Below are 23875 nucleotides of genomic sequence, written 5' to 3'. Positions count from 1 at the left end.
AAGTAATCATGAACGGAGCTCGTTTAGTTTCGTTGAGAAATCATTTTAGACACTTTTAAACTACGCGCTGTCACACTTTGCACCTTTCTCTGCAACTTGCAAATTATCAATGGAATTTTGAGGGATGTTATTTTGTAAAGAGTGTTCGAAATGCTAAGAAAACGTCAGCAGATCGTAAGAAAAGTTCGTATTTGACAACTTTAGATGCCTCAGGAGTAGAATTGCATTGCAAGTTGCAAGGAAAGTTTCATAGTGTAACATCGCCTTTATACATCTCGTGCAAGAGTTGACTGAAATATTAGACACAAAATATATAGTTGTAGATATTATCGTTCGAAATTACTACCGTTTGTGAGAAATCTTTTCAGTTGTGAGGTTTAACTACAGCAGAACCGCGGTTTCTTTTTTCTATCAATCCTGGCAGTTCTTTCCAGCCATCTACACCAATGGTGAAAGATTCCACTGAGTTGAGATGTCCCTGCTCCTTATTCCATCCACCAAACACGACAATGACGTCATTCATGATCACGACAGAGCTGCCCCTCCTTTTGTAAATCATGGAGGGCAGTCTCTCGCTTCGCCCAGTCTCTGTGTCGTACATTATGGCGTCATTTAATGCCTGGTTATTCTTATCCGCACCACCAACGACGATGATCATATGACCCCAAGTGACTGTGGACATAAAACAAACAGGCTGAGGTAACGATGGACATGGCTTGAACTCATTCTTAATCAAATCATAAACAACAACGCTGTCAAAAGCATCTTTACTAAAGTCGGTTGTTGTTCCACCCAAGATAAACAGTTTTCCGTTAACAAGTTCTGCTCTGTGATATCTTCTTGCCTCAGGCATTCTCGTCAGCAGCTTGGCAGTATAAGGTGGGGTAAGAGCAATCTCATAAATGGCATTCGACGTTTTTTTTCCATTCCAGTCAATTCCTCCTATTATATATAATTTTCCTTGATAAACTATGACGTCATGAGCAGATAATTTGACAGGCAGTTTACCATCAAACATTGTCCATCGCAAAGGATGTTGGTTCATATTCAAAACTTCGATCGTGTCAGTTCCTTCTGTACCATCGAAACCACCAACGACAAGAACGTCATTGTTGTAAACACACGATGCTGGTGTTGTTCGAGGATGATTCAATCCTGGCAGCGGAGTTGACTTTCCTTCTACTATGTTGTATTTCTCCACTGTATTTAATACCTCGTCACGTCCTGAGCCATACCAACCACCAATAATAATAATAATATCTTGATTGTTTTCTACAGTTGCTGGTTCCATGGCGCTGGCACCATTGATGTTGTTGTTTAAATTGTTTCCTTGCAATAACCGATTCATCAATTCCGTCAGTCTTTCCAACTGTTGTTTCACCTCAGATTCAAACCTCGCTTGAGATCGTCTCATCTCATCAACTTTTTCCTAAATTGGTAAATCTTAAATGTCAAGAATCACATGTTATATAACTTTTTCTTATCTTTACATAGGCTACAATGATTTGTCGGAACGTTTCATTTAAATAACAACGTACAATAAGCTGAAATTAGGATCTTTCCGATAAAAGTTTAAAACAGATTTATATTATTCTAAGAAAGCAAGTACTGTCTTACCTTCGTTTCATCTTGACTTGTTTTTATTTCATCTTGAGTTACTTCCATTTGATCCACACAATCCTAAATTAAAAAACACTGTATTTAATTCCTATCTTTTTCATTAGTAAACAAAACTGCAAAAGAACAAAGGAAATCTCTTGCCTTAATTTGGTTTGATTCTGCTTTCATTTCATCTTGACTTGTTTTTATTTCATCTTGAGTTATTTTCATGTGATTCACACAATCCTGAATTAAAAAACACTGTATTTAATTCATATCCCTTTCATTAGTAAATCTGTTCTCATTGCAAAACTTTAAAAGAAGAAATAGAATTTTCTTGCCGTCATTTTCTTTGATTCCAATTTCATTTCAGCCTGAGACTGCTTCATGACTTCAACGCTTTTCTTCAAAGAAAAATTTAAATATCTAAGACATGGCATTGTATAAAATATAACTTTTAATAAAGACAGTACATTAGCTAGGGGCAGTTATCTTTGTAACAATGTTTGTTTCTACGACATCTACAAAATAATCGAATTAGCTTTTTTAAAAACCAAACAAGAACAATCTTACCTTTGTTTCTTCTTGACTTGCTCTAATCTCTTTACAGTCGTGACACTTGGCGATTCTAAACTCACAAAGATCTTTCTCGTGAAGATCTTTATCTCTTTTATTCACCTCCATTCCACATCCTTCATTATTGCAAGTCACGGGTGCAAAACCACATTTATCAACATGATTTTGTAAACTCTCAAGCAAGACAAAGCCTGGACAACCTCTTTCGCTGTATCCACACTTGATTTTCAGCGCTGCCAGAGTGTTCTTCATAAATCTCGGAGGATCTTTCAGGGTTTCTGGAGTGAGATGTTCTCTGCATTCAGGACACGTGTGGGAATGACGAAGATGTTCAGAAATACAGAAATGACAAAATGCATGTTCTTTATGGCAAGTTCGAGGGTTTCTGAGCACTCCTTGACAAATAGAACAGAAGAGATCTTCGCTGATTGTTCCTTCAAAACGTCTTTCATCATAACCTTGTTCATCGTCCTCCATTCTCTGAGCCATTTATAGACGACTAGAAAATAAATTATGATTTATGGATTATGGCTTTGGTTGTTCAAATTCTTGTTCCATCGCACGCGACGGCAGTTTGAACAAGTTGCGAGTGACAACATTATTACAACTTGTTGTCAGGTTTGCTACAAATGTGTTGGCGAAAATATAGTTTTGTTTACTTATGTAACAAGTAAAGCATGTCTTTGGCTGAATTAAACCTGCCCTTAATTTCGCTAAACTTGCATTTGCTTCGCTATTGTAAAATTAAGTTCTTTGTCCAATTTTCGTACAAGGTAACAACAGATAGACACTGTGCATCATTTGTAACTTTGCCTTGTAATTCGACCTTGGTTAAAAGCTCTACTCCTTACAATTCAAAATGCTGTGAGAAAAAACTGTGAACTCATTGCAAGTTGCATAAAAAGTTAAACCAACTTTTACTTTTGCAAATACTGCGAGACAATACTTCACAATCTCTCTGCAGCTTGACTCAACTGATCTCAGCAAGGATCAGACTGTGACTGGATGAATGGTTTATAAATTACAAGGCGTAACATGATCTTAATTAAATTCTTTCAAACAAATACAAAGACGAGACTTGTCGCAAACGTGGATTAGAGTTGTTATGTGATCATGCATACATAAAACAGATTGTGACTATTTCATGTTTCGTCTTCGATATTTCAAAATATTTTAGTTCGTTTTCGTTTTGACAACAATGCCAGTAAAATACCTTTGCTATAGCTTTTGAATTGCGGGCTTGTGTCCTTCAGGCGAGAGACTCATTCTTGCAACTTCCGTGTCTCATAACGACTGCGAGAATATCAAGTCGTATAAAGCCGTTTGAAATATAATTATAGGAATCATTTACTTGATGCGTGTGTTTATAATCAAGTCAACAGTTTTATGATCTAAAATCTATCCTTTCGAAACAAAGTTTATGTCGTAATATTTTCCCCATAGCAGAATGGATCAGACAAATCGAAAGCTATTCGTAATTTGAGGCGCTGATGCTTTGGAATTGTGTAATCATTGAACAGTCTACAGTTTGTTGTTCTCTTTATCTGATATTTCACCAGGATTAACGATGAATTATAATATTCTACAGTACGCGAGAATTACTGTTAGTCGCCTTAATTCAAACTCTTCAACAATCACAGCAACAGAAGGCTGGTTGCGTCAGTTGCGTGGCTGCAGTTGAGAAGATTTGAAACTTTGCGTTCTTCGACGTCAACAATTGAAACAAAATTTGTCTACTTCCTCCATATTACCTCGTCTTTTTCTTCCTGTCACAACTGCCTTTGGTCTCGGTATCTTAATTTTAACTGTGTAATACCCCGCGTTCATTGTTGGCTTGCGCGTTCGGTTCAGACGTATTGCGCTCAATAATGTCGGTGATGCATTTAGAGGGGAAAATATATGCTTTTAGATAATAAAGGCATTCAACGCTTTACTAAAACAGTAATTGGTAAAGATTATATGAGGTTATATTATAAGTTCAACTAACATTCAAGCAGTAACGATTTAAAACGTGATTCAAAGTTAATTACGTTGCAGTGTGTTTGCTGTTCGTAGTCAAACTGAATCACAACGCGTTTTATTATAAATACTGGACAGACCCTGTCAGTTTAAACGACAAATAGATAATGAAATTAGACTTACCAGTTTTATTGAATATTGAGACTTGAGAGCTTTGCGCTGTGTCGTTCTGCAACAAGTTGATTTTAACGCTGCCAGTAGTATTTTGTGTTTAAGAATCAAGACAACACCTTGATATGTCGTGATTTTCACCCCTAGTTCAGGAAATCTCGTGATTTCAACGTGATCCTTTGTCAACCTTATCCTTATTCTAAGGATATCATCAGGATATCCAAAGGAAATCGCCAGGATATCCTAAAGATATCACCGGGATATTCACAGGATATCCTAAGAATATCATCAGGATATTTACAGGTTATCCCAAGGAAATCGCCAGGATATCTTAAGGATATCACCAGGATATTTACAGGATATCACCAGGATATTTACAGGATACCCTAAGGATATCACCAGGATATTAACAGGATATCCTAAGGATATCACCAGGATATGGTTTTAATTTCTGTATGGTGAAAGTTATAGATGAGCGTAGACCATTGAAACATTGTTTTTCTTTTATTTTCTTGCATATTTTAAAACGTCATTTCATAGGGTCTCTTCCGGTACACCGAGATTTAACGAAACGAAGTTTAAGCCAGATCATGTGAAATGCAAATGTTTGAAGATATATTTAAAATGGTCACAGCATGATGGTAAAGATTGTATTGTCCAGGGGAACAGTTAGTTCCTTATAAGGATGTTAAAAGAAGTCATGCGATGTCTTAAACACAATAAAAATTAAGACATATTACGGTGTTGTCACAAACACAAAATACTGTTGACGGCGTCGAAACCAACTTGTTGTACGATTGTTAAATAAAAAGCTCTCATAATTCAGTAAATTTGGTAAGTCTATTTCATTATTTTTGTGCTGTTTAACTATATAACTATACTGTCAAGGGTAAATGGGTTAATCCATTAAATAAAAAAGTTAAAATTGTGTTAGTCTATTGACCACAAACGCCGCTCGCCATAAAGTTCCGTGTTTGAATCATATTTTAAAGTCAATTAAAAACTGTCATTTTTAAAGTCTGTTCACACGATCCAAATTTTTCGGTTCCAATTAACTCCTAAAGGATGTTTTATAGTTTGTTGAAATGCAATGTATAGCGCAGCAAATCAACTCAAGCCAATGCAGACTTATGCAGTACTGATTTATCAATAACCTGACTACATTTCATAAGTCAGAGGTGAATTGAATGCTACAAAATTGAATCGTGTTAACATGCAGACATTTAGAGCATTTATTGAACTTATTTCCATCGCCTGCATTTGACGTGGTAATGCAGAATGCGAATTTGTAAAAACTGCTTAAATCGAAGACATATTTTCCTAATAGCAGTCTTACAAACAACTCTGTCTGTGTCTTGGTGTGATAACTTTTAAATGTGTTGGTTAAGATGGACTTATGGTACAGAGAATGTTAGTTTGGCATATACAATCGACAAAAGACATTTGAAGTACAGATTTCGATTGAAATACAGAGTTAAAATAGCAGTTCTGAGTAATAAATGCTATCGACTTGATACGTGTCATAACATCACACAGCAGGTGAATGAATTCTTCGCATATTTTTCCGGTTTGAAGAACACTAAAATGGCTCTTTTAAAACCCGAATTGAGAAGCGTTATTGCGAACATATCTTTTGCGAAAATGCTGGTAAGATAAAGAGAGTATAAAATATTTAAAGATGAGAAACACCTGAACAAGTCTCACCTGGTTCTAAGTATTGCCTGGTTTCCATCAAGGACGCTGATGTGATATAATATTTCTTTGTTTTCAGTCAACAATTATCGATTTGAATACAGAAATAAAGACAAATTTAGATCCAGACTATTAATTATTCATCGGTGAAAGTGGCTTGTTCACAACTTTTAGGAGAAAATCACGATCAATTCAAAATCACGTTGTCGTCATTAAGAAGCAACTCTAGACACATTTCAAACAAATTTCGAGTTGACAAGATGTTGAATTGTAGAACCATACACCAAGTCGTTGAAACAATTTGCAACAAGTCTTTCGAGTCAACAACAACCTTGAAGAAAGTTACGAAAAAGCCACTGTTTAACAAACTCGTTAACAAGCTGGGGATAGTTCTTAGTACAACCGTTATCCATAAATTATAATTTATTTTCTAGCCGTCCATAAATGGCTCAGAGAATGGAGAAAGATGAACAAGGTTATGATGAAAGACGTTTTGAAGGAACAATCAGCGAAGATCTCTTCTGCTCCATTTGTCAAGGAGTGCTCAGAAACCCTCGAACTTGCCATAAAGAACATGCATTTTGTCTTTCCTGTATTTCTGAACATCTTCGTCACTCCCACACGTGTCCTGAATGCAGAGAACATCTCACTCCAGAAATCCTGAAAGATCCTCCGAGATTTATGAAGAACACTCTGGCAGCGCTGAAAATCAAGTGTGGATACAGCGAAAGAGGTTGTCCAGGCTTTGTCTTGCTTGAGAATTTAAAAAATCATGTTGATAAATGTGGTTTTGCACCCGTGACTTGCAAGAATGAAGGATGTGGAATGGAGGTGAATAAAAGAGATAAAGATCTTCACGAGAAAGATCTTTGTGAGTTTAGAATCGCCAAGTGTCACGACTGTAAAGAGATTAGAGCAAGTCAAGAAAAAACAAGGGTAAGATTGTTCTTGTTTGGTTTTTAAAAAAGCTAATTCGATTGTTTTGTAGATGTCGTAAAAACAAACATTGTTACAAAGATAACTGACCCTAGCTAATGTACTGTCTTTATTTAAAAGTTATGTTTTATACAATGCCATGTCTTAGATATTTAAATTTTTCTTTGAAGAAAACTGTTGAAGTCATGAAGCAGTCTCAGGCTGAAATGAAAGTGGAATCGAACAAAATGAAGGCAAGAAAATTTCTTCTTTTGGAGTTTTGCAATGAGAACAGATTTACTAATGAAAAGGATAGAAATTAAATACAGTGTTTCTCAATTCAGGATTGTGTGGATCAAGTGAAAGTAACTCAAGATGAAATAAAAACAAATCAAAGTGAAATAAAAACAAGTCAAGATGAAATGAAAGCAGAATCAAACAGAATTAAGGCAAGAGATTTCCTTTGTTCTGTTGCAGTTTTCTTTACAAATAAAAAGAATATGAATTAAATATAGTGTTTTTCAATTCAGGATTGTGTGGATCAAATGAAAGTGACTCAAGATCAAACGAAAGTAACTCAAGATGAAATGAAAACAAGTCAAGATGAAACGAAGGTAAGGCAGTACTTGCTTTCTTAGAATAATATAAACGTGTTTAAAAGTTTTATCGGAAAGATCCTAATTTAAGATTATCGTAAGTTATATTTATTTAAATGAAACGTTACGACGCATCATTGTAGCCTATGTAAAGATAGGAAAAAGTTATATAACATGTGATCCTTGACATTTAAAATTTACCAATTTAGGAAAAAGTTGATGAGATGAGACGATCTCAAGCGAGGTTTGAAGCTGAGGTGAAACAACAGTTGGAAAGAATGACGGAAATGATGAATCAGTTATTGCAGGGAAAAAATTTAAACAACAACATCAATGGTGCCAGCGCTATGAATCAGACAGGTCCAGTCAACAATCAAGATGTTATTATTATTGGTGGTCAACGCCCAGGAAGTGAAGCGGTATTAAATACAGTCGAGAAATACAACATAGTAGAAGAAAAGTCAACTCCGCTGCCACGATTGAATCATCCTCGAACATCACTAGCATCGTGTGTTTACAAAAATGACGTTCTTGTCGTTGGTGGTTACGATGGTAAAAAAGGAACTGACAGGATCGAAGTTTTGAAGATGAACCAACATCCTTTGCGATGGACAATGTTTGATGGTAAACTGCCTGTCAAATTATCTGCTCATGACGTCATAGTTTATCAAGGAAAATTATATACAATAGGAGGATATGACGGGAATGAAAGAAAAACATCCAATGCCATTTTTGAGATTGCTCTTACCCCACCTTATACTGCCAAGCTGTTGACGAGAATGCCTGAGCCAAGAAAATATCACAAAGCAGAACTTGTTAATGGAAAACTATTTATCTTAGGCGGAAAAAAAAGCATCGCTAGTAAAGATGCTCTTGACAGCGTTGTTGTTTATGATTTGATTAAGAATGAGTTCAAGCCATGTCCATCGTTACCTCAGCCTCTTTGTGATATGTCCACAGTCACTTGGGGTCATATGATCATCGTCGTTGGTGGTGTGGATAAGAATGATCGGATATTAGATGACATCATCATGTACGACACAGAGACTGGGCGAAGCGAGAGACTGCCCTCCATGATTCACAAAAGGTGCAACAGCTCTGTCGTGATCATAAATGACGTCATTGTCGTGTTTGGTGGATGGAATGAGGAGCAGGGACATCTCAACTCAGTGGAATCTTTCACCATTGGTGGAGATGGCTGGAAAGAACTGCCAGGAATGATAGAAAAAAGACGCCATGCTACTGCCGTAGCTAAACCTCACAACTGAAAAGATTTCTCACAAACGGTAGTAATTTCGAACGATAATATCTACAACTATATATTTCGTGTCTAATATTTCAGTCAACTCTTGCACGAGATGTATAAAGGCGCTGATACACTATGCAACTTTCTTTAAAACTTTCCTTGCAACTTGCAATGCAATTCTACTCCTGAGGCATCTAAAGTTGTCAAATACGAACATTTCTTACGATCTGCTGATGTTTTCTTAGCATTTCGAACACTCTTTACAAATTAACATCCCTCAAAATTACTATTGCATTGCACGTTGCAAGAAAAGTTGCATAGTGTAACAGCGCCTAGCTTAAAAGTGTTTAAAATGATTTCATTTTGAAATCTCGACGAAAATAAACGAGCTTTGTTCATAATTACTTTGTTAATATTGTAGATATAATATGTATTGGCATATCTCATTTTTAAACGAACATTTTAATCTAAACCAGCGAACACTTAATAGTGAAATCAGTAAAATATTTAATTTCAATTTGATATAATTAAAATAAAGGTAGAGTTTTCATATTTTGTACTTTTCTAAATGACGTCAATGGCGAATATGACCATGGTCGAATTAGCCGTTTTCAATATTATGTATAGTTTTCCTCCGATATTTTAATACTTGCTCTATAATCGCAGTTGAGTATACAGAAATTAAAACATTGAATAAAACTGTGAACAAGTCATCAAGTGCAAAGCAGTCAAGGTTGCTTTTAAGTCATCCATCTCAGAAATCATATGTGTTGTTTTAAAAACACCGTATGAATGTACATAGGGATGAATCCCCGAAGAAAACACAGCATAATTAAAGCATGGCTAGGTCGAGCTAAACAAAAATTGCCTGATTAAACATGTGAATAATTACAAAGAAATTCATTGAACAAAATATCGCTACCCGTAAACGTATAAACCGAATCCCTAACATCAAATGTGTAATGGTTGAACATCATTCGACATTATTTTCATCATCCAAAAATTAAGATCTTTGTAATTATGTATTTATAAAGTGTACAAGCAGTTTGGTACAAATATGTTTTGTTTTATATTAACATAACCCTTACTTTAACATAACTGCATAGTCGTTCGTTCTCGTTGAAGTGTGCATGTTCACTATTAATACTGGACAGACCCTGACAGTTTAAACGGGAAATATATAATGAATTTAGCCTTACCAGTGTTATTGAATATTGTGACTTGAGAGCTTTGCGCTGTGTCGTTCTACAACAAGTTGATTTTAACGTTGTCTGTAGTATTTTGTGTTTAAGAATCGAGACAACACTTTGATATGTCGTAATTTTCATCCCTAGCTTGGGAAATCTCGTGATCTCAACATGATCCTTTGTCAACCTTATCCTTATTCTAAGGATATCACCAGTATATTTACAGGATATCCTTAGTAAGGATATCATCAGGATATTTACAGGTTTTCCCAACGAAATCGCCAGGATATCCTAAGGATATCACCAGGATATTTACAGGATATCCCTAACGACATGGTTGTCATTTCTGTATGGTGAAAGTTATAGACGAGTGTAGACATTGAAACGTTGTTTCTCTTTTACTTTCTTGCATATTTTAAAACGTTATTTCACAGAGTCCATTCACAAGAATCCGGTTACCCGAGAGATTACCCGAGAGATTACCCGAGAGATTACCCGAGAGATTACCCGAGAGGTTACCCGAGAGGTTACCCGAGAGGTTACCCGAGAGGTTACCCGAAAGGTTACCCGAGAGGTTACCCGAGAGATTACCCGAGAGATTACCCGAGAGATTACCCGAGAGGTTACCCGAGAGATTACCCGAGAGGTTACCCGAGAGATTACCCGAGAGGTTACCCGAGAGGTTACCGGAGATTTAACGAAACGAAGTGTAAGCCAGATCATTTGAAATGCAAATGTTTGAAGATATATTTAAAATGGTCACAGCATGATGGTAAAGATTGTATTGTCCAGGGGAACAGTTAGTTCCTTATAAGGATGTTAAAAGACTGTTCTGGAGTCACGCGATGTTTTAAACACAATAAAAATTACGACATATTAAAGTGTTGTGTCAAACACAAAATATTGTTGACAGCGTCGAGACCAATTTGTTGTACGATTTTTAAATAAAAAGCTCTCATAATTCAGTACATTTGGTAAGTCTATTTCATTATTTCTGTGCTGTTTAACTATATAACTATACTGTCAAGGGTAAATGGTGTAATCCAGGGGCCGGTTGTATCAAGCCCGTTTAGCTTAAACGGTGGATAAGTTCAAAATAGAAAGCAAGTCTATCGTTTTATTCAACAAGCAAACTAAATGTTTTTAATCTTAATACAAAGATACTGTTTACAACTACATATTCAGTGCATAATATTCAAGTTGACTCATTCAAGAGAGTTGTAAGAGTGTTATTTAATTTTGACTTATCCACCGTTTAAGCTAAACGGGCTTGATACAACTGGCCCCTGTTGATAAAAAAGTTAAAATTGCGTTAGTCTATTGACCACAAACGCCGCTCGCCATAAAGTTCCGTGTTTGAATCTTGTTTTAAAGTCAATTCAAAAGTGTCATTTTTAACGTCTGTTCACACGATCCAAATTTGTCGGTTCCAATTAACTCCTAAAGGATGTTTTATAGTTTGTTGAAATGCAATGTATAGCGCAGCAAATCAACTCAAGCCAATGCAGACTTATACAGTACTGATTTATCAATAACCTGACTACATTTCATACGTAAGAGGTGAATTGGATCCTACAAAATTGAATCGTGCTAACATGCAGACCTTTAGAGCATTTTTTTAACGTATTTCCAACGCCTGTATTTGACGTGGTAATGCAGAATGCGAATTTGTAAAAACTGCTTAAATCGAAGACATATTTTCCTAATAGCAGTCTTACACACAACTCTGTCTGTGTCTTGGTGTGATAACTTTTAAATGTGTTGGTTAAGATGGACTTATGGTACAGAGAATGTTAGTTTTGCATATACAATCGACAAAAGACATTTGAAGTACAGATTTCGATTGAAATACAGAATTAAAATAGCAGCTCTGAGTAATAAATGCTATAGACTTGATACGTGTCATAACATCACACAGCAGGTGAATGAATTCTTCGCATATTTTTCCGGTTTGAAGAACACTAAAATGGCTCTTTCAAAACCCGAATTAAAAAGCGTTATGACGAACATATCTTTTACGAAAATGCTGGTAAGATAAAGAGACTATAAAATATTTAAAGATGAAAAACACCTCAACAAGTCTCACCTGGTTTTAAGTATTGCCTGGTTTCCATCAAGGTGACTGATGTGATATAATATCTCTTTGTTTTCAGTCAACAATTATTGATTTGAATACAGAAATAAAGACAAATTTAGATCCGGACTATTAATTATTCATCGGTGAAAGTGGCTTATTCATAACTTTTAGGAGAAAATCACGATCAATTCAAAATCACGTTGTCGTCATTGAGAAGCACCTCTAGACACATTTCAGACGAATTTAGACTTGACAAGATGTTGAATTGTAGAACCATACACCAAATTGTTGGAACAATTTGTAACAAGTCTTTCGAGTCAGCTACAACCTTGAGGAAAGTTTTGAAATAGCCACTGATTAACAAACTCGTTAACAAGCTGGGGATAGTTCTTAGTACAACCGTTATCCATAAATCATAATTTATTTTCTAGTCGTCCATAAATGGCTGAGAGAATGGAGAAAGATGAACAAGGTTATGATGAAAGACGCTTTGAAGGAACAATCAGCGAAGATCTCTTCTGTTCTATTTGTCAAGGAGTGCTCAGAAACCCTCGAACTTGCCATAAAGAACATGCATTTTGTCATTTCTGTATTTCTGAACATCTTCGTCATTCCCACACGTGTCCTGAATGCAGAGAACATCTCACTCCAGAAACCCTGAAAGATCCTCCGAGATTTATGAAGAACACTCTGGCAGCGCTGAAAATCAAGTGTGGATACAGCGAAAGAGGTTGTCCAGGCTTTGTCTTGCTTGAGAGTTTACAAAATCATGTTGATAAATGTGGTTTTGCACCCGTGACTTGCAAGAATGAAGGATGTGGAATGGAGGTGAATAAAAGAGATAAAGATCTTCACGAGAAAGATCTTTGTGAGTTTAGAATCGCCAAGTGTCACGACTGTAAAGAGATTAGAGCAAGTCAAGAAGAAACAAAGGTAATATTGTTCTTGGTTTGTTTTGTTTTTAAGAAGGCTAATTCGATTGTTTTGTAGATGTCGTAGAGATATTGTTACAAAGATAACTGACCCTAGCTAATGTACTAGTGGAATCGAACAAAATGAAGACAAAGAATTCTATTTCTTCTTTTGGAGTTTTGCAATGAGAACAGATTTACTAATGAAAGGGATACGAATTAAATACAGTGTTTTTTAATTCAGGATTGTGTGGATCAAGTGAAAGTAACTCAAGATGAAATGAAAAGAAGTCAAAGTGAAATAAAAACAAGTCAAGATGAAATGAAAGAAGAATGGAACAGAATTAAGGCAAGAGATTTTTTTTGTTTTTTTGCAATTTTGTTTACTAATGAAAGGGATATGAATTAAATACAGTGTTTTTCAATTTAGGATTGTGTGGATCAAATGAAAGTAAGTCAAGATGAAATGAAAAGGAGTCAAGATGAAACGAAGGTAAGACAGTACTTGCTTTCTTAGAATAATATAAACGTGTTTTAAAGTTTTATCGGAAAAATCCTAATTTCAGCTTATTGTACGTTATATTTATTTAAATGAAACGTTCCGACCAATCATTGCAGCCTATGTAAAGATAGGTATTCTTGATATTTAAAATTTACCAATTTAGGAAAAAGTTGATGAGATGAGACGAACTCAAGCGAGGTTTGAAGCTGAGGTGAAACAACAGTTGGAAAGATTGACGGAAATGGTGAATCAGTTATTGCAAGGAAATAATTTAAACAACAACATCAATGGTGCCAGAGCAATGGAACCAGCAACTGTAGAAAACAATCAAGATGTTATTATTATTGGGGGTAGGTATGGCCCAGGAAGTGACCATGTATTAAATACAGTCGAGAAATACAACATAGTAAAAGGAAAGTCAACTCCGCTGCCAGCATTGAATCATCCTCGAACAACGTCAGCATCGTGTGTTTACAACAATGACGTTCTTGTCGTTGGTGGTCACGATGGTAAACAACCAACTGACACGATCGAAGTTTTCAAGATGAACCAACATCCTGTGCGATGGACAATGTTTGATGGTAAACTGCCTGTCAAATTATCTGCTCATGACGTCATAGTTTATCAAGGAAAATTATATATAATAGGAGGATATGACTGGATTGAAAGAAAAACATCTAATGCCATTTATGAGATTGCTCTTACCCCACCTTATACTGCCAAGTTGCTGACGAGAATGCCTGAGCCAAGAAGAAAATATCACACAGCAGAACTTGTTAATGGAAAACTATTTATCTTGGGCGGAACAACAACCGGCTTTAGTAAAGATGCTCTTGACAGCGTTGTTGTTTATGATTTGATTAAGAATAAGTTCAAGCCATGTCCATCGTTACCTCAGCCTGTTTCTGGTATGTCCACAGTCACTTGGGGTCATATGATCATCGTCGTTGGTGGTGTGGATAAGAATGGTCAGGAATTAAATGACGTCATAATGTACGACACAGAGACTGGGCGAAGCGAGAGACTTCCCTCAATGATTTACAAAAGGAGCGGCAGCTCTGTCTTGATCATGAATGACGTCATTGTCGTGTTTGGTGGATGGAATAAGGAGCAGGGATATCTGAACTCAGTGGAATCTTTCACCATTGGTGGAGATGGCTGGAAAGAACTGCCAGGAATGATAGAAAAAAGAAACTATGCTACTGCTGTAGTTAAACCTCACAACTGAAAAGATTTCTCACAAACGGTAGTAATTTCTAACGATAACATCTACAACTATATATTTTGTGTCTAATATTTCAGTCAACTCTTGCACGAGATGTATAAAGGCGATGTTACACTATGCAACTTCCCTTGCAACTTGCAATGCAAATCTACTCCGGAGGCATCTAAAGTTGTCAAATACGAACATTTCTTACGATCTGCTGACGTTTTCTTAGCATTTCGAACACTCTTTACTAATTAACATCCCTCAAAATTACTATTGCATTGCAAGTTGCAAGAAAAGTTGCATAGTGTAAGACCGCCTAGTCTAAAAGTGTTTAAATGATTTCATTTTGAAATCTCCACGAAACTAAACGAGCTTCGTTCATAGTTACTTTGTAAATATTGTAGATATAATATATATTGGCATATCTTATTTTTAAACGAACATTTTAATCTCAACTAGCGAACACTTAATAGTGAAATCAGTAAAATATTTAATTTCAATTTGATATAATTAAAATAAAGGTAGATTTTTCATATTTTGTACTTTTCTAAGTTTCAATGACTTAGGTTGAATGTGCTCAGTCTTTTTCATTACGTCATTATTTCATGAATTATGATGTCATTATTTATACCCTCATATGACGTCACTTGTAGCATTCTGTGCACAGAAAATACCCGTGACTACGATATGCAAGTTCATGAAACGGAAGTCGGCATTTATGATATTCCACAGTGTCTAATAGTGATCTCTGAATCGTGTGTAGAAACACGTTCTCTTGAAATCCTGACAGACGTCAATGCTCCAGTCATCTTTTTAAAAGGATCAGTCAATAAATGACGTAGAAATACCGGATGTTTTGAATAAGACGAAGCATCAAAGATAAGATTTCAAGTTTTCGTCTTAAACACAAAATACCGCTGACGACGTTATAGAAACCTTCTTGCAAATGGTAGAGTAAAAAGCTCTTAGAATATTCAATAACCTTGGTAGGTCTAATTTCATTATTTTTTGTCATTATAATTGCCATTGTGAATCTCTATGATGAAGCAGTCAAGATTTGTTTAAGATGGATGGTAAAAATTGCCAAACAGTTGGTCTGATTCACACTCTTTAGAGTCAGAGATCCATTATATTATTTTCCGATACACAAAGCATTTTGCGCACTAGTGATTTCAGACAAAGGCAATCCCAGGTTCTTAGGACAAGTGTGAACAAGGCTTTAATCTCGAATCGTATTTTAAAGTCAATGTTCATATAACTGTTATTGTTAGAAAAAGAAAATAAAAGAAAAACAATGTTTCAATGGTCTACACTCGTCTATAACTTTCACCATACAGAAATTAAAACAATACCCTGGTGATATCCTTAGGATATCTGTAAATATCCTGGTGATATCCTTAGGATATCCTTTAAATATCCTGGTGATATTCTTAGGATATCTGTAAATATCCTAGTGATATCCTTAGGATATCTGTAAATATCCTGGTGATATCCTTAGGATATCTGTAAATATCCTAGTGATATCCTTAGGATATCTGTAAATATCCTGGTGATATCCTTAGGATATCACTAAATATCCTGGTGATATCCTTAGGATATCTGTAAATATCCTGGTGATATCCTTAGGATATCTGTAAATATCCTGGTGATATCCTTAGGATATCTGTAAATATCCTGGTGATATCCTTAGGATATCTGTAAATATCCAGGTGATATCCTTAGGATATCTCTAAATATCCTGGTGATATCCTTAGGATATCTGTAAATATCTTAGTGATATCCTCAGGATATCCTGTAAATATCCTGGTGATATCCTTAGGATATCTGTAAATATCCTAGTGATATCCTTAGGATATCTGTAAATATCCTGGTGATATCCTTAGGGTGTCCTGTGAATATCCTGGTGATTTCCCTATAAGGTTGACAAAGGATCACGTTGAAATCATGAGATTTCCTGAGCTAGGGATGAAAATTACGACATATCAAGGTGTTGTCTCGATTCTTAAACACAAAATACTACAGACAACGTTAAAATCAACTTGTTGTAGAACGACACAGCGCAAAGCTCTCAAGTCTCAATATTTAATAACACTGGTAAGTCTAATTTCATTATCTATTTGTCGTTTAAACTGCCAGGGTCTGTCCAGTATTAATAAAATGCGTTGTGATTGAGTTTCTCTACGAACAGCAAACACACTGCAACGCAATTAACTTTGAATCACGTTTTAAATCGTTACTGCTTGAATGTTAGTTGAACTTATAATATAACCTTATATAATCTTTATCAATTACTGTTTTAGTAAAGCGTTGAATGCCTTTATTGTCTGAAAGCATATATTTTTCCCTCTAACACATGACCGACATTATTGAGCGCAATACGTCTGAACGCGCAAGGCAACAATGAACGCGGGGTATTACACAGTTAAAATTAAGACACCAAAACAAAAGCAGTTGTGACAGGAAGAGAAAGACGAGGTAATATGGAGGAAGTAGACAAATTTGGTTTGAATTGTTGACGTCGGAGAACGCAAAGTTTCAAATCTTCTCAACTGCAGCCACGCAACTGACGCCACCAGCCATCTGTTGCTGTGATTGTTGAAGAGTTTGAATTAAGGCGACTAACAGTAATTCTCGCGTACTGTAGAATATTATAATTCATCGTTAATCCTGGTGAAATATCAGATGAAGAGAACAACAAACTGTAGACTGTTCAATGATTACACAATTTCAAAACATCAGCGCCTCAAATTACGAATAGCTTTCGATTTGTCTGATCCATTCTGCTATGGGGAAAATATTACGACATAAACTTTGTTTCGAAAGGATAGATTTTAGCTCATAAAACTGTTGACTTGATTCTAAACACGCGCATCAAGTAAATGATTCCTATAATTACTGCGTCGCGCACCGCGCGAACGCAGTCTTAAATTGCCGTCGGTGTTTTGTTTTTTTTTGTTTTTTTTTTACGTTTTCGACCCGGTCTACCTGGCCGCGCAGGCCAACTAAGATACTCGTATTTTGAACTCGTTTGATTTCGTATCGAAATATTTTCGTGCTAAACACACTTCAAATAGTAATCTAAGCCTAGTAACCCCCACAAAAGAAATATTTTACTGAAACAAAAAATCGAAAAAGTTTGTTGTCGCCGGGATTCGAACTCGGGTCGTGCGAACTAAAAGCAGGAAACTGCATGCACGATACACGTCATATAAAATAACACGTACACGAGTCGCTGTGCATGGCCGATAGCGCAGGAAATCTAGACGTTTATTGTTCCAGAAAATACGTACAGGTAATCATAATGCTGGATTCTTGACTTGTCTTGTTTAATATGCTCACCCTGCATACACCAGCACACACTGATCATGGTAAACCTACACTTAACCTAAGACGGGTTTACAGACAACGATCACATGAATCAAGAAAGCCTTTTATGCCATGAAAGCCTTGTATGCTATGAAAGCCTTGTATGCCATTCTATGCCATTTTTCAATCAAACCGCACTTTCCTTTCAAGGGTAAAAACGGCCAGACCAATCCTATTGAATTTCAGTACAAACTGATTCCGAGAGTACATGATTCCAAACTCAGCCATATTCACGTATATCGTTAGCTACATATGCCTAGCACCAATAATGCAGTTTTACCCCTATATTCTGTACGAAGTGCTCTATTTACTAGAAAACCTAAGAAAGAAACATTTTTCTAAAGGAATAAATATTGACAGGAAATGGGGCACAGTTGCATGCAACGATTGGCGCGACGCAGTAACCGCCAGAATAGGCGTCTTGTTATATTTCAAACGGCTTTATACGACTTGATATTCTGGCAGTCGTTATGAGACACGGAAGTTGCAAGAATGAGTCTCTCGCCTGAAGGACATAAGCCAGCAATTCAAAAGCTATAGCAAAGGTATTTTACTGACATTGTTGTCAAAACGAAAACGAACTAAAATATTTTAAAATATCGAAGACGAAACATGAAATAGTCACAATCTGTTTTAGGTATGCATGATCACATAGCAACCCTAATCCACGTTTCCGACAAGTCTCGAGTTTGTATTTGTTTGAAAGAATTTAATTAAGATCATGTTACGCCTTGTAATTTATAAACCATTCATCCAGTCACAGTCTAATCCTTGCTGAGATCAGTTGACTCAAGCTGCAGAGAGATTGTGAAGTATTGTCTTGCAGTATTTGCAAAAGTAAAAGTTGGTTTAACTTTTTATGCAACTTGCAATGAGTTCACAGTTTTTTCTCACAGCATTTTGAATTGTAAGGAGTAGAGCTTTTAACCAAGGTCGAATTACAAGGCAAAGTTAAAAACTATTGTGAAATGATGCACAGTGTCTATCTGTTGTTACCTTGTACGACTGGACAGAGAACTTACTTTCACAATAGCGAAGCAAATACAATTTTAGCGAGATTAAGAGCAGGTTTAATTCAGCCAAAGACATGCTTTACTTGTTACATAAGTAAACAAAACTATATTTTCGCCAACCCATTTGTAGCAAACCTGACAACAAGTTGTAATAATGTTGTAACTCGCAACTTGTTTAAACTGCCGCCGCGTGCGATGGAACAAAAATTTGAACAACCAAAGCCATAATCCATAAATCATAATTTATTTTCTAGTCGTCCATAAATGGCTCAGAGAATGAGGGACGATGAACAAGGTTATGATGAAAGACGTTTTGAAGGAACAATCAGCGAAGATCTCTTCTGTTCTATTTGTCAAGCAGTGCTCAGAAACCCTCGAACTTGCCATAAAGAACATGCATTTTGTCATTTCTGTATTTCTGAACATCTTCGTCATTCTCACACGTGTCCTGAATGCAGAGAACATCTCACTCCAGAAACCCTGAAAAATCCTCCGAGATTTATGAAGAACACTCTGGCAGGGCTGAAAATCAAGTGTGAATACAGCGAAAGAGGTTGTCCAGGCTTTGTCTTGCTTGAGAGTTTACAAAATCATGTTGATAAATGTGGTTTTGCACCCGTGACTTGCAAGAATGAAGGATGTGGAATGGAGGTGAATAAAAGAGATAAAGATCTTCACGAGAAAGATCTTTGTGAGTTTAGAATCGCCAAGTGTCACGACTGTAAAGAGATTAGAGCAAGTCAAGAAGAAACAAAGGTAAGATTGTTCTTGTTTGGTTTTTAAAAAAGCTAATTCGATTGTTTTGTAGATGTCGTAGAAAAAAACATTGTTACAAAGATAACTGACCCTAGCTAATGTACTGTTTTTATTTAAAAGTTATTTAAATTTTTCTTTTAAGAAAACCGTTGAAGTCATGAAGCAGTCTCAGGCTGAAATGAAAGTGGAATCGAACAAAATGAAGGCAAGAAAATTCAATTTCTTCTTTTGGAGTTCTGCAATGAGAACAGATTTACTAATTAAAAGTATACGAATTAAATACAGTGTTTTTTAATTTAGGATTCTGTGGATGAAGTGAAAGTATCTCAACGTAAAATTAAAACAAGTCAAGATAAAATAAAATCAGAATGGAACAAAATTAAGGCAAGAGATTTCCTTTGTTCTTTAAAAGTTTCGTTTACTAATAAAAAGCATATGAATTAAATACAGTGTTTTTCAATTCAGGATTGTGTGCATCAAATGAAAGTAAGTCAAGATGAAACGAAGGTAAGACAGTACTTGCTTCCTTAGAATAATATAAACGTGTCTTAAAGTTTTATCGGAAAGATCTTAATTTAAGCTTATTGTATGTTATATTTACTTAATTGAAACGTTCCGACCAATCATTGTAGCCTATGTAAAGATAGGAAAAAGTTATTTAACATGTAATTCTTGACATTTAAAATTTACCAATTTAGGAAAAAGTTGATGAGATGAGACGATCTCAAGCGAGGTTTGAAGCTGAGGTGAAACAACAGTTGGAAAGAATGACGGAAATGATGAATCAGTTATTGCAAGGAAATAATTTAAACAACAAAATCAATGGTGCCAGCGCTAGGGAACCAGCAACTGTAGAAAATAATCAAGATGTTATTATTATTGGTGGTTGGTACGGGCCAAAAGATTTCGAAATATTAAATACAGTCGAGAAATACAACATAGTAGAAAGAAAGTCAACTTCGCTGCCACGATTGAGTCATCCTCGAGCAGCATCAGCGTCGTGTGTTTACAGCAATGACGTTCTTGTCGTTGGTGGTTACGATGGTAAAGAAGGACTTGACAAGATCGAAGTTTTGAAGATGAACCAACATCCTTTGCGATGGACAATGTTTGATGGTAAACTGCCTGTCACATTATATGCTCATGACGTCATAGTTTATCAAGGAAAATTATATATAATAGGAGGATATGACGGAAAAGAAAGAAAAACATCCAATGCCATTTATGAGATTGCTCTTACCCCACCTTATACTGCCAAGCTGCTGACGAGAATGCCTGAAGCAAGAAGATATGCCAGAGCAGAACTTGTTAATGGAAAACTATTTATCTTGGGTGGAACAACAACCATCTATAGTAAAGATGCTCTTGACAGCGTTGTTGTTTATGATTTGATTAAGAATGAGTTCAAGCCATGTCCATCGTTACCTCAGCCTGTTTTTGGAATGTCCACAGTCACTTGGGGTCATATGATCATCGTCGTTGGTGGTTTGGATAAAAATTGGCAGGCATTAAATGACGTCATCATGTACGACACAGAGACTGGGCGAAGCGAGAGACTGCCTTCCATGATTCACAAAAGAAGCGGCAGCTCTGTCGTGATCATGAATGACGTCATTTTCACGTTTGGTGGATGGAATGAGAAGCAGGGATATCTCAACTCAGTGGAATCTTTCACCATTGGTGGAGATGGCTGGAAAGAACTGCCAGGAATGATAGAAAAGAGAAACTATGCTACTGCTGTAGTTAAACCTCACAACTGAAAAGATTTCTCACAAACGGTAGTAATTTTGAACGATAATATCTACAGCTATATATTTTGTGGCTAATATTTCAGTCAACTCCTGCAGGAGATGTATAAAGGCGATGTTACACTATGCAACTTTCCTTGCAACTTGCAATGCAATTCTACTCCTATGGCATCTAAAGTTCTCGAACACGAACATTTCTTGTGATCTGCTGACGTTTTCTTAGCATTTCGAACACTCTTTACAAATTAAAATCCCTGAAAATTACTATTGCATTGCCAGTTTCAAGAAAAGTTGCATAGTGTAACAGCGCCTAGCCTAAAAGTGTTTAAAATGATTTCATTTTGAAATCTCAACGAAACTAATTGAGCTTCGTTTATAGTTACTTTGTAAATATTGTAGATATAATATATATTGGGATATCTCATTTTTAAATGAACATTTTAATCTAAACTAGCGAACACTTAATAGTGAAATCAGTAGAATATTTAATTTCAATTTGATATAATTAAAATAAAGGTAGATTTTTCATATTTTGTACTTTTCTAAGTTTCAATGACTTAGGTTGGATGTTCTCATGTCATTATTTATCCCTTCATTTGACGTCACTTGTAGCATTCTGTGCACAGAAAATACCCGTGACTACGATATGCAAGTTCGTGAAACGGAAGTCGGCATTTATGATATTCCACAGTGTCTAATAGTGATCTCTGAATCGTGTGTAGAAACACGTTCTCTTGAAATCCTGACAGACGTCAATGCTCCAGTGATCTTTTTAAAAGGATCAGTCAAAGAATGACGTAGAAAATACCGGATGTTTTGAATAAGACGAAGCATCAAAGATAAGATTTCAAGTTTTCGTCTTAAACACAGGATATTTACAGGATACCCTAAGGACATCACCAGGATATGGTTTTCATTTCTGTATGGTGAAGTTATAGACGAGTGCAATTGACACATTGTTTCTCTTTTATTTTCTTGCATATTTTAGAACGTATTTTCATAGGGTCTCTTCCGGTACACCGAGATTTATCGAAACGAAGTTTAAGCCAGATCATGTGAAATGCAAATGTTTGAAGATATATTTAAAATGGTCACAGCATGATGGTAAAAATTGTATTGTCCAGGGGAACAGTTATTTCCTTATAAGGATGTTAAAAGACTGTTCAGAAGTCACGCGATGTTCTTAAACACAATAAAAATTACGACATATTAAGGTGTTGTCACAAACACAAAATACTGTTGACGGCGTCGAGACCAATTTTTTGTACGATTGTTAAATAAAAAGCTCTCATAATTCAGTACATTTGGTAAGTCTATTTCATTATTTCTGTGCTGTTTAACTATATAACTATACTGTCAATGGTAAATGGGTTAATCCAGTTGATAAAAAAGTTAAAATTGTGTTAGTCTATTGACCACAAACGCTCCTCGCCATAAAGTTCCGTGTTTGAATCATATTTTAAAGTCAATTCAAAACTGTCATTTTTAAAGTCTGTTCACACGATCCAAATTTGTCGGTTCCAATTAACTCCTAAAGGATGTTTTAGAGTCTGTTGAAATGCAATGTATAGCGCAGCAAATCAACTCAAGCTAATGCAGACTTATGCAGTACTGATTTATCAATAGCCTGACTACATTTCATACGTCAGACGTGAATTGGATCCTGCAAAATTGGATCGTGTTAACATGCAGAACTTTAAAGCATTTATTGAACTTATTTGCATCGCCTGTATTTGACGTGGTAATGCAGAATGCGAATTTGTAAAAACTGCTTAAATGGAAGACATATTTTCCTAATAGCAGTCTTACAAACAACTTTGTCTGTGTCTTGGTATGATCACTTTTAAATGTGTTGGTTAAGATGGACTTATGGTACAGGGAATGATAGTTTGGCATATACAATCGACAAAAGACATTTGAAGTACAGATTTCGATTGAATTACGGAGTTAAAATAGCAGTTCTGAGTAATAAATGCTATCGACTTGATACGTGTCACAACATCACACAGCAGGTGAATGAATTCTTCGCATATTTTTCCGGTTTGAAGAACACTAAAATGGCTCTTATAAAACCCGAATTGAAAAGCGTTATTGCGAACATATCTTTTGCGAAAATGCTGGTAAGATAAAGAGACTATAAAATATTTAAAGATGAGAAACACCTCAACAATCTCACCCGGTTTTATGTATTGCCTGGTTTCCATCAAGGTGGCTGATATGATATAATATTTCTTTGTTTTCAGTCAACAATTATTGATTTGAATACAGAAATAAAGACAAATTTAGATCCGGACTATTAATTATTCATCGGTGAAAGTGGCTTGTTCACAACTTTTAGGACAAAATCACGA

At 35.8% G+C, this 23875-nt stretch overlaps 3 protein-coding genes across 5 annotated transcripts; 2 read left to right on the top strand and 1 right to left on the bottom strand.

Moving 5' to 3' along the window:
* Nucleotides 1–181: 181 nt before the first annotated feature.
* LOC114537660 (spermatocyte protein spe-26-like) lies at nucleotides 182–2839 on the bottom strand. Its single transcript, XM_028558745.1, has 5 exons — nucleotides 2173–2839; nucleotides 1941–2003; nucleotides 1762–1845; nucleotides 1618–1680; nucleotides 182–1429 (listed from the first exon to the last, which is right to left on the bottom strand). Exons 1-5 carry the CDS (start codon nucleotides 2662–2664, stop codon nucleotides 365–367), a joined length of 1767 nt encoding a protein of 588 aa, XP_028414546.1. The 5' UTR covers nucleotides 2665–2839; the 3' UTR covers nucleotides 182–364.
* A 2028-nt stretch (nucleotides 2840–4867) lies between these two features.
* On the top strand, nucleotides 4868–21878 carry LOC114537629 (kelch-like protein 40b). Of its 3 annotated transcripts, none has more exons than XM_028558695.1 (6): nucleotides 4868–5139; nucleotides 19275–19776; nucleotides 19919–19981; nucleotides 20077–20160; nucleotides 20242–20283; nucleotides 20475–21878. In XM_028558695.1, exons 2-6 carry the CDS (start codon nucleotides 19285–19287, stop codon nucleotides 21534–21536), a joined length of 1743 nt encoding a protein of 580 aa, XP_028414496.1. In that variant the 5' UTR covers nucleotides 4868–5139; nucleotides 19275–19284; the 3' UTR covers nucleotides 21537–21878. The 3 variants fall into 3 exon arrangements, with proteins under 3 accessions (XP_028414496.1, XP_028414498.1, XP_028414497.1); XM_028558696.1 differs by lacking the exon at nucleotides 4868–5139 and adding an exon at nucleotides 16567–16735; XM_028558697.1 differs by lacking the exons at nucleotides 19919–19981; nucleotides 20077–20160; nucleotides 20242–20283.
* LOC114537655 (kelch-like protein 5) lies at nucleotides 6442–14759 on the top strand. The gene is made up of 5 exons (XM_028558741.1): nucleotides 6442–6933; nucleotides 7104–7166; nucleotides 7257–7361; nucleotides 13360–13422; nucleotides 13595–14759. The coding sequence occupies exons 1-5, from the start codon at nucleotides 6442–6444 to the stop codon at nucleotides 14657–14659; spliced, it is 1788 nt and encodes a 595-aa protein (XP_028414542.1). The 3' UTR covers nucleotides 14660–14759.
* Nucleotides 21879–23875: the final 1997 nt, after the last annotated feature.

This window comes from Dendronephthya gigantea, unplaced genomic scaffold (genome assembly GCF_004324835.1).
Source record: "Dendronephthya gigantea isolate DGI-Jeju-01 unplaced genomic scaffold, DenGig_1.0 000161F, whole genome shotgun sequence".
Classification (NCBI taxonomy): domain Eukaryota; kingdom Metazoa; phylum Cnidaria; class Anthozoa; order Malacalcyonacea; family Nephtheidae; genus Dendronephthya; species Dendronephthya gigantea.
This window is presented reverse-complemented; position numbering and strand designations above follow the sequence as displayed.

Excerpts from the sequence above, each read along its gene's own strand:
- LOC114537660 (XM_028558745.1), bottom strand. The coding sequence starts at position 2,664 with ATGGCTCAGAGAATGGAGGACGATGAACAAGGTTATGATGAAAGACGT. Across the intron at positions 2,004-2,172 it reads CAAGTCAAGAAGAAACAAAG|AAAAGCGTTGAAGTCATGAA; the intron begins GTAAGATTGTTC and ends TTTTCTTTGAAG. Across the intron at positions 1,681-1,761 it reads CAGAATCAAACCAAATTAAG|GATTGTGTGGATCAAATGGA; the intron begins GCAAGAGATTTC and ends TTTTTAATTTAG.
- LOC114537655 (XM_028558741.1), top strand. The coding sequence starts at position 6,442 with ATGGCTCAGAGAATGGAGAAAGATGAACAAGGTTATGATGAAAGACGT. Across the intron at positions 6,934-7,103 it reads CAAGTCAAGAAAAAACAAGG|AAAACTGTTGAAGTCATGAA; the intron begins GTAAGATTGTTC and ends TTTTCTTTGAAG. Across the intron at positions 13,423-13,594 it reads GGAGTCAAGATGAAACGAAG|GAAAAAGTTGATGAGATGAG; the intron begins GTAAGACAGTAC and ends TTACCAATTTAG.
- LOC114537629 (XM_028558695.1), top strand. The coding sequence starts at position 19,285 with ATGGCTCAGAGAATGAGGGACGATGAACAAGGTTATGATGAAAGACGT. Across the intron at positions 19,777-19,918 it reads CAAGTCAAGAAGAAACAAAG|AAAACCGTTGAAGTCATGAA; the intron begins GTAAGATTGTTC and ends TTTTCTTTTAAG. Across the intron at positions 20,284-20,474 it reads TAAGTCAAGATGAAACGAAG|GAAAAAGTTGATGAGATGAG; the intron begins GTAAGACAGTAC and ends TTACCAATTTAG.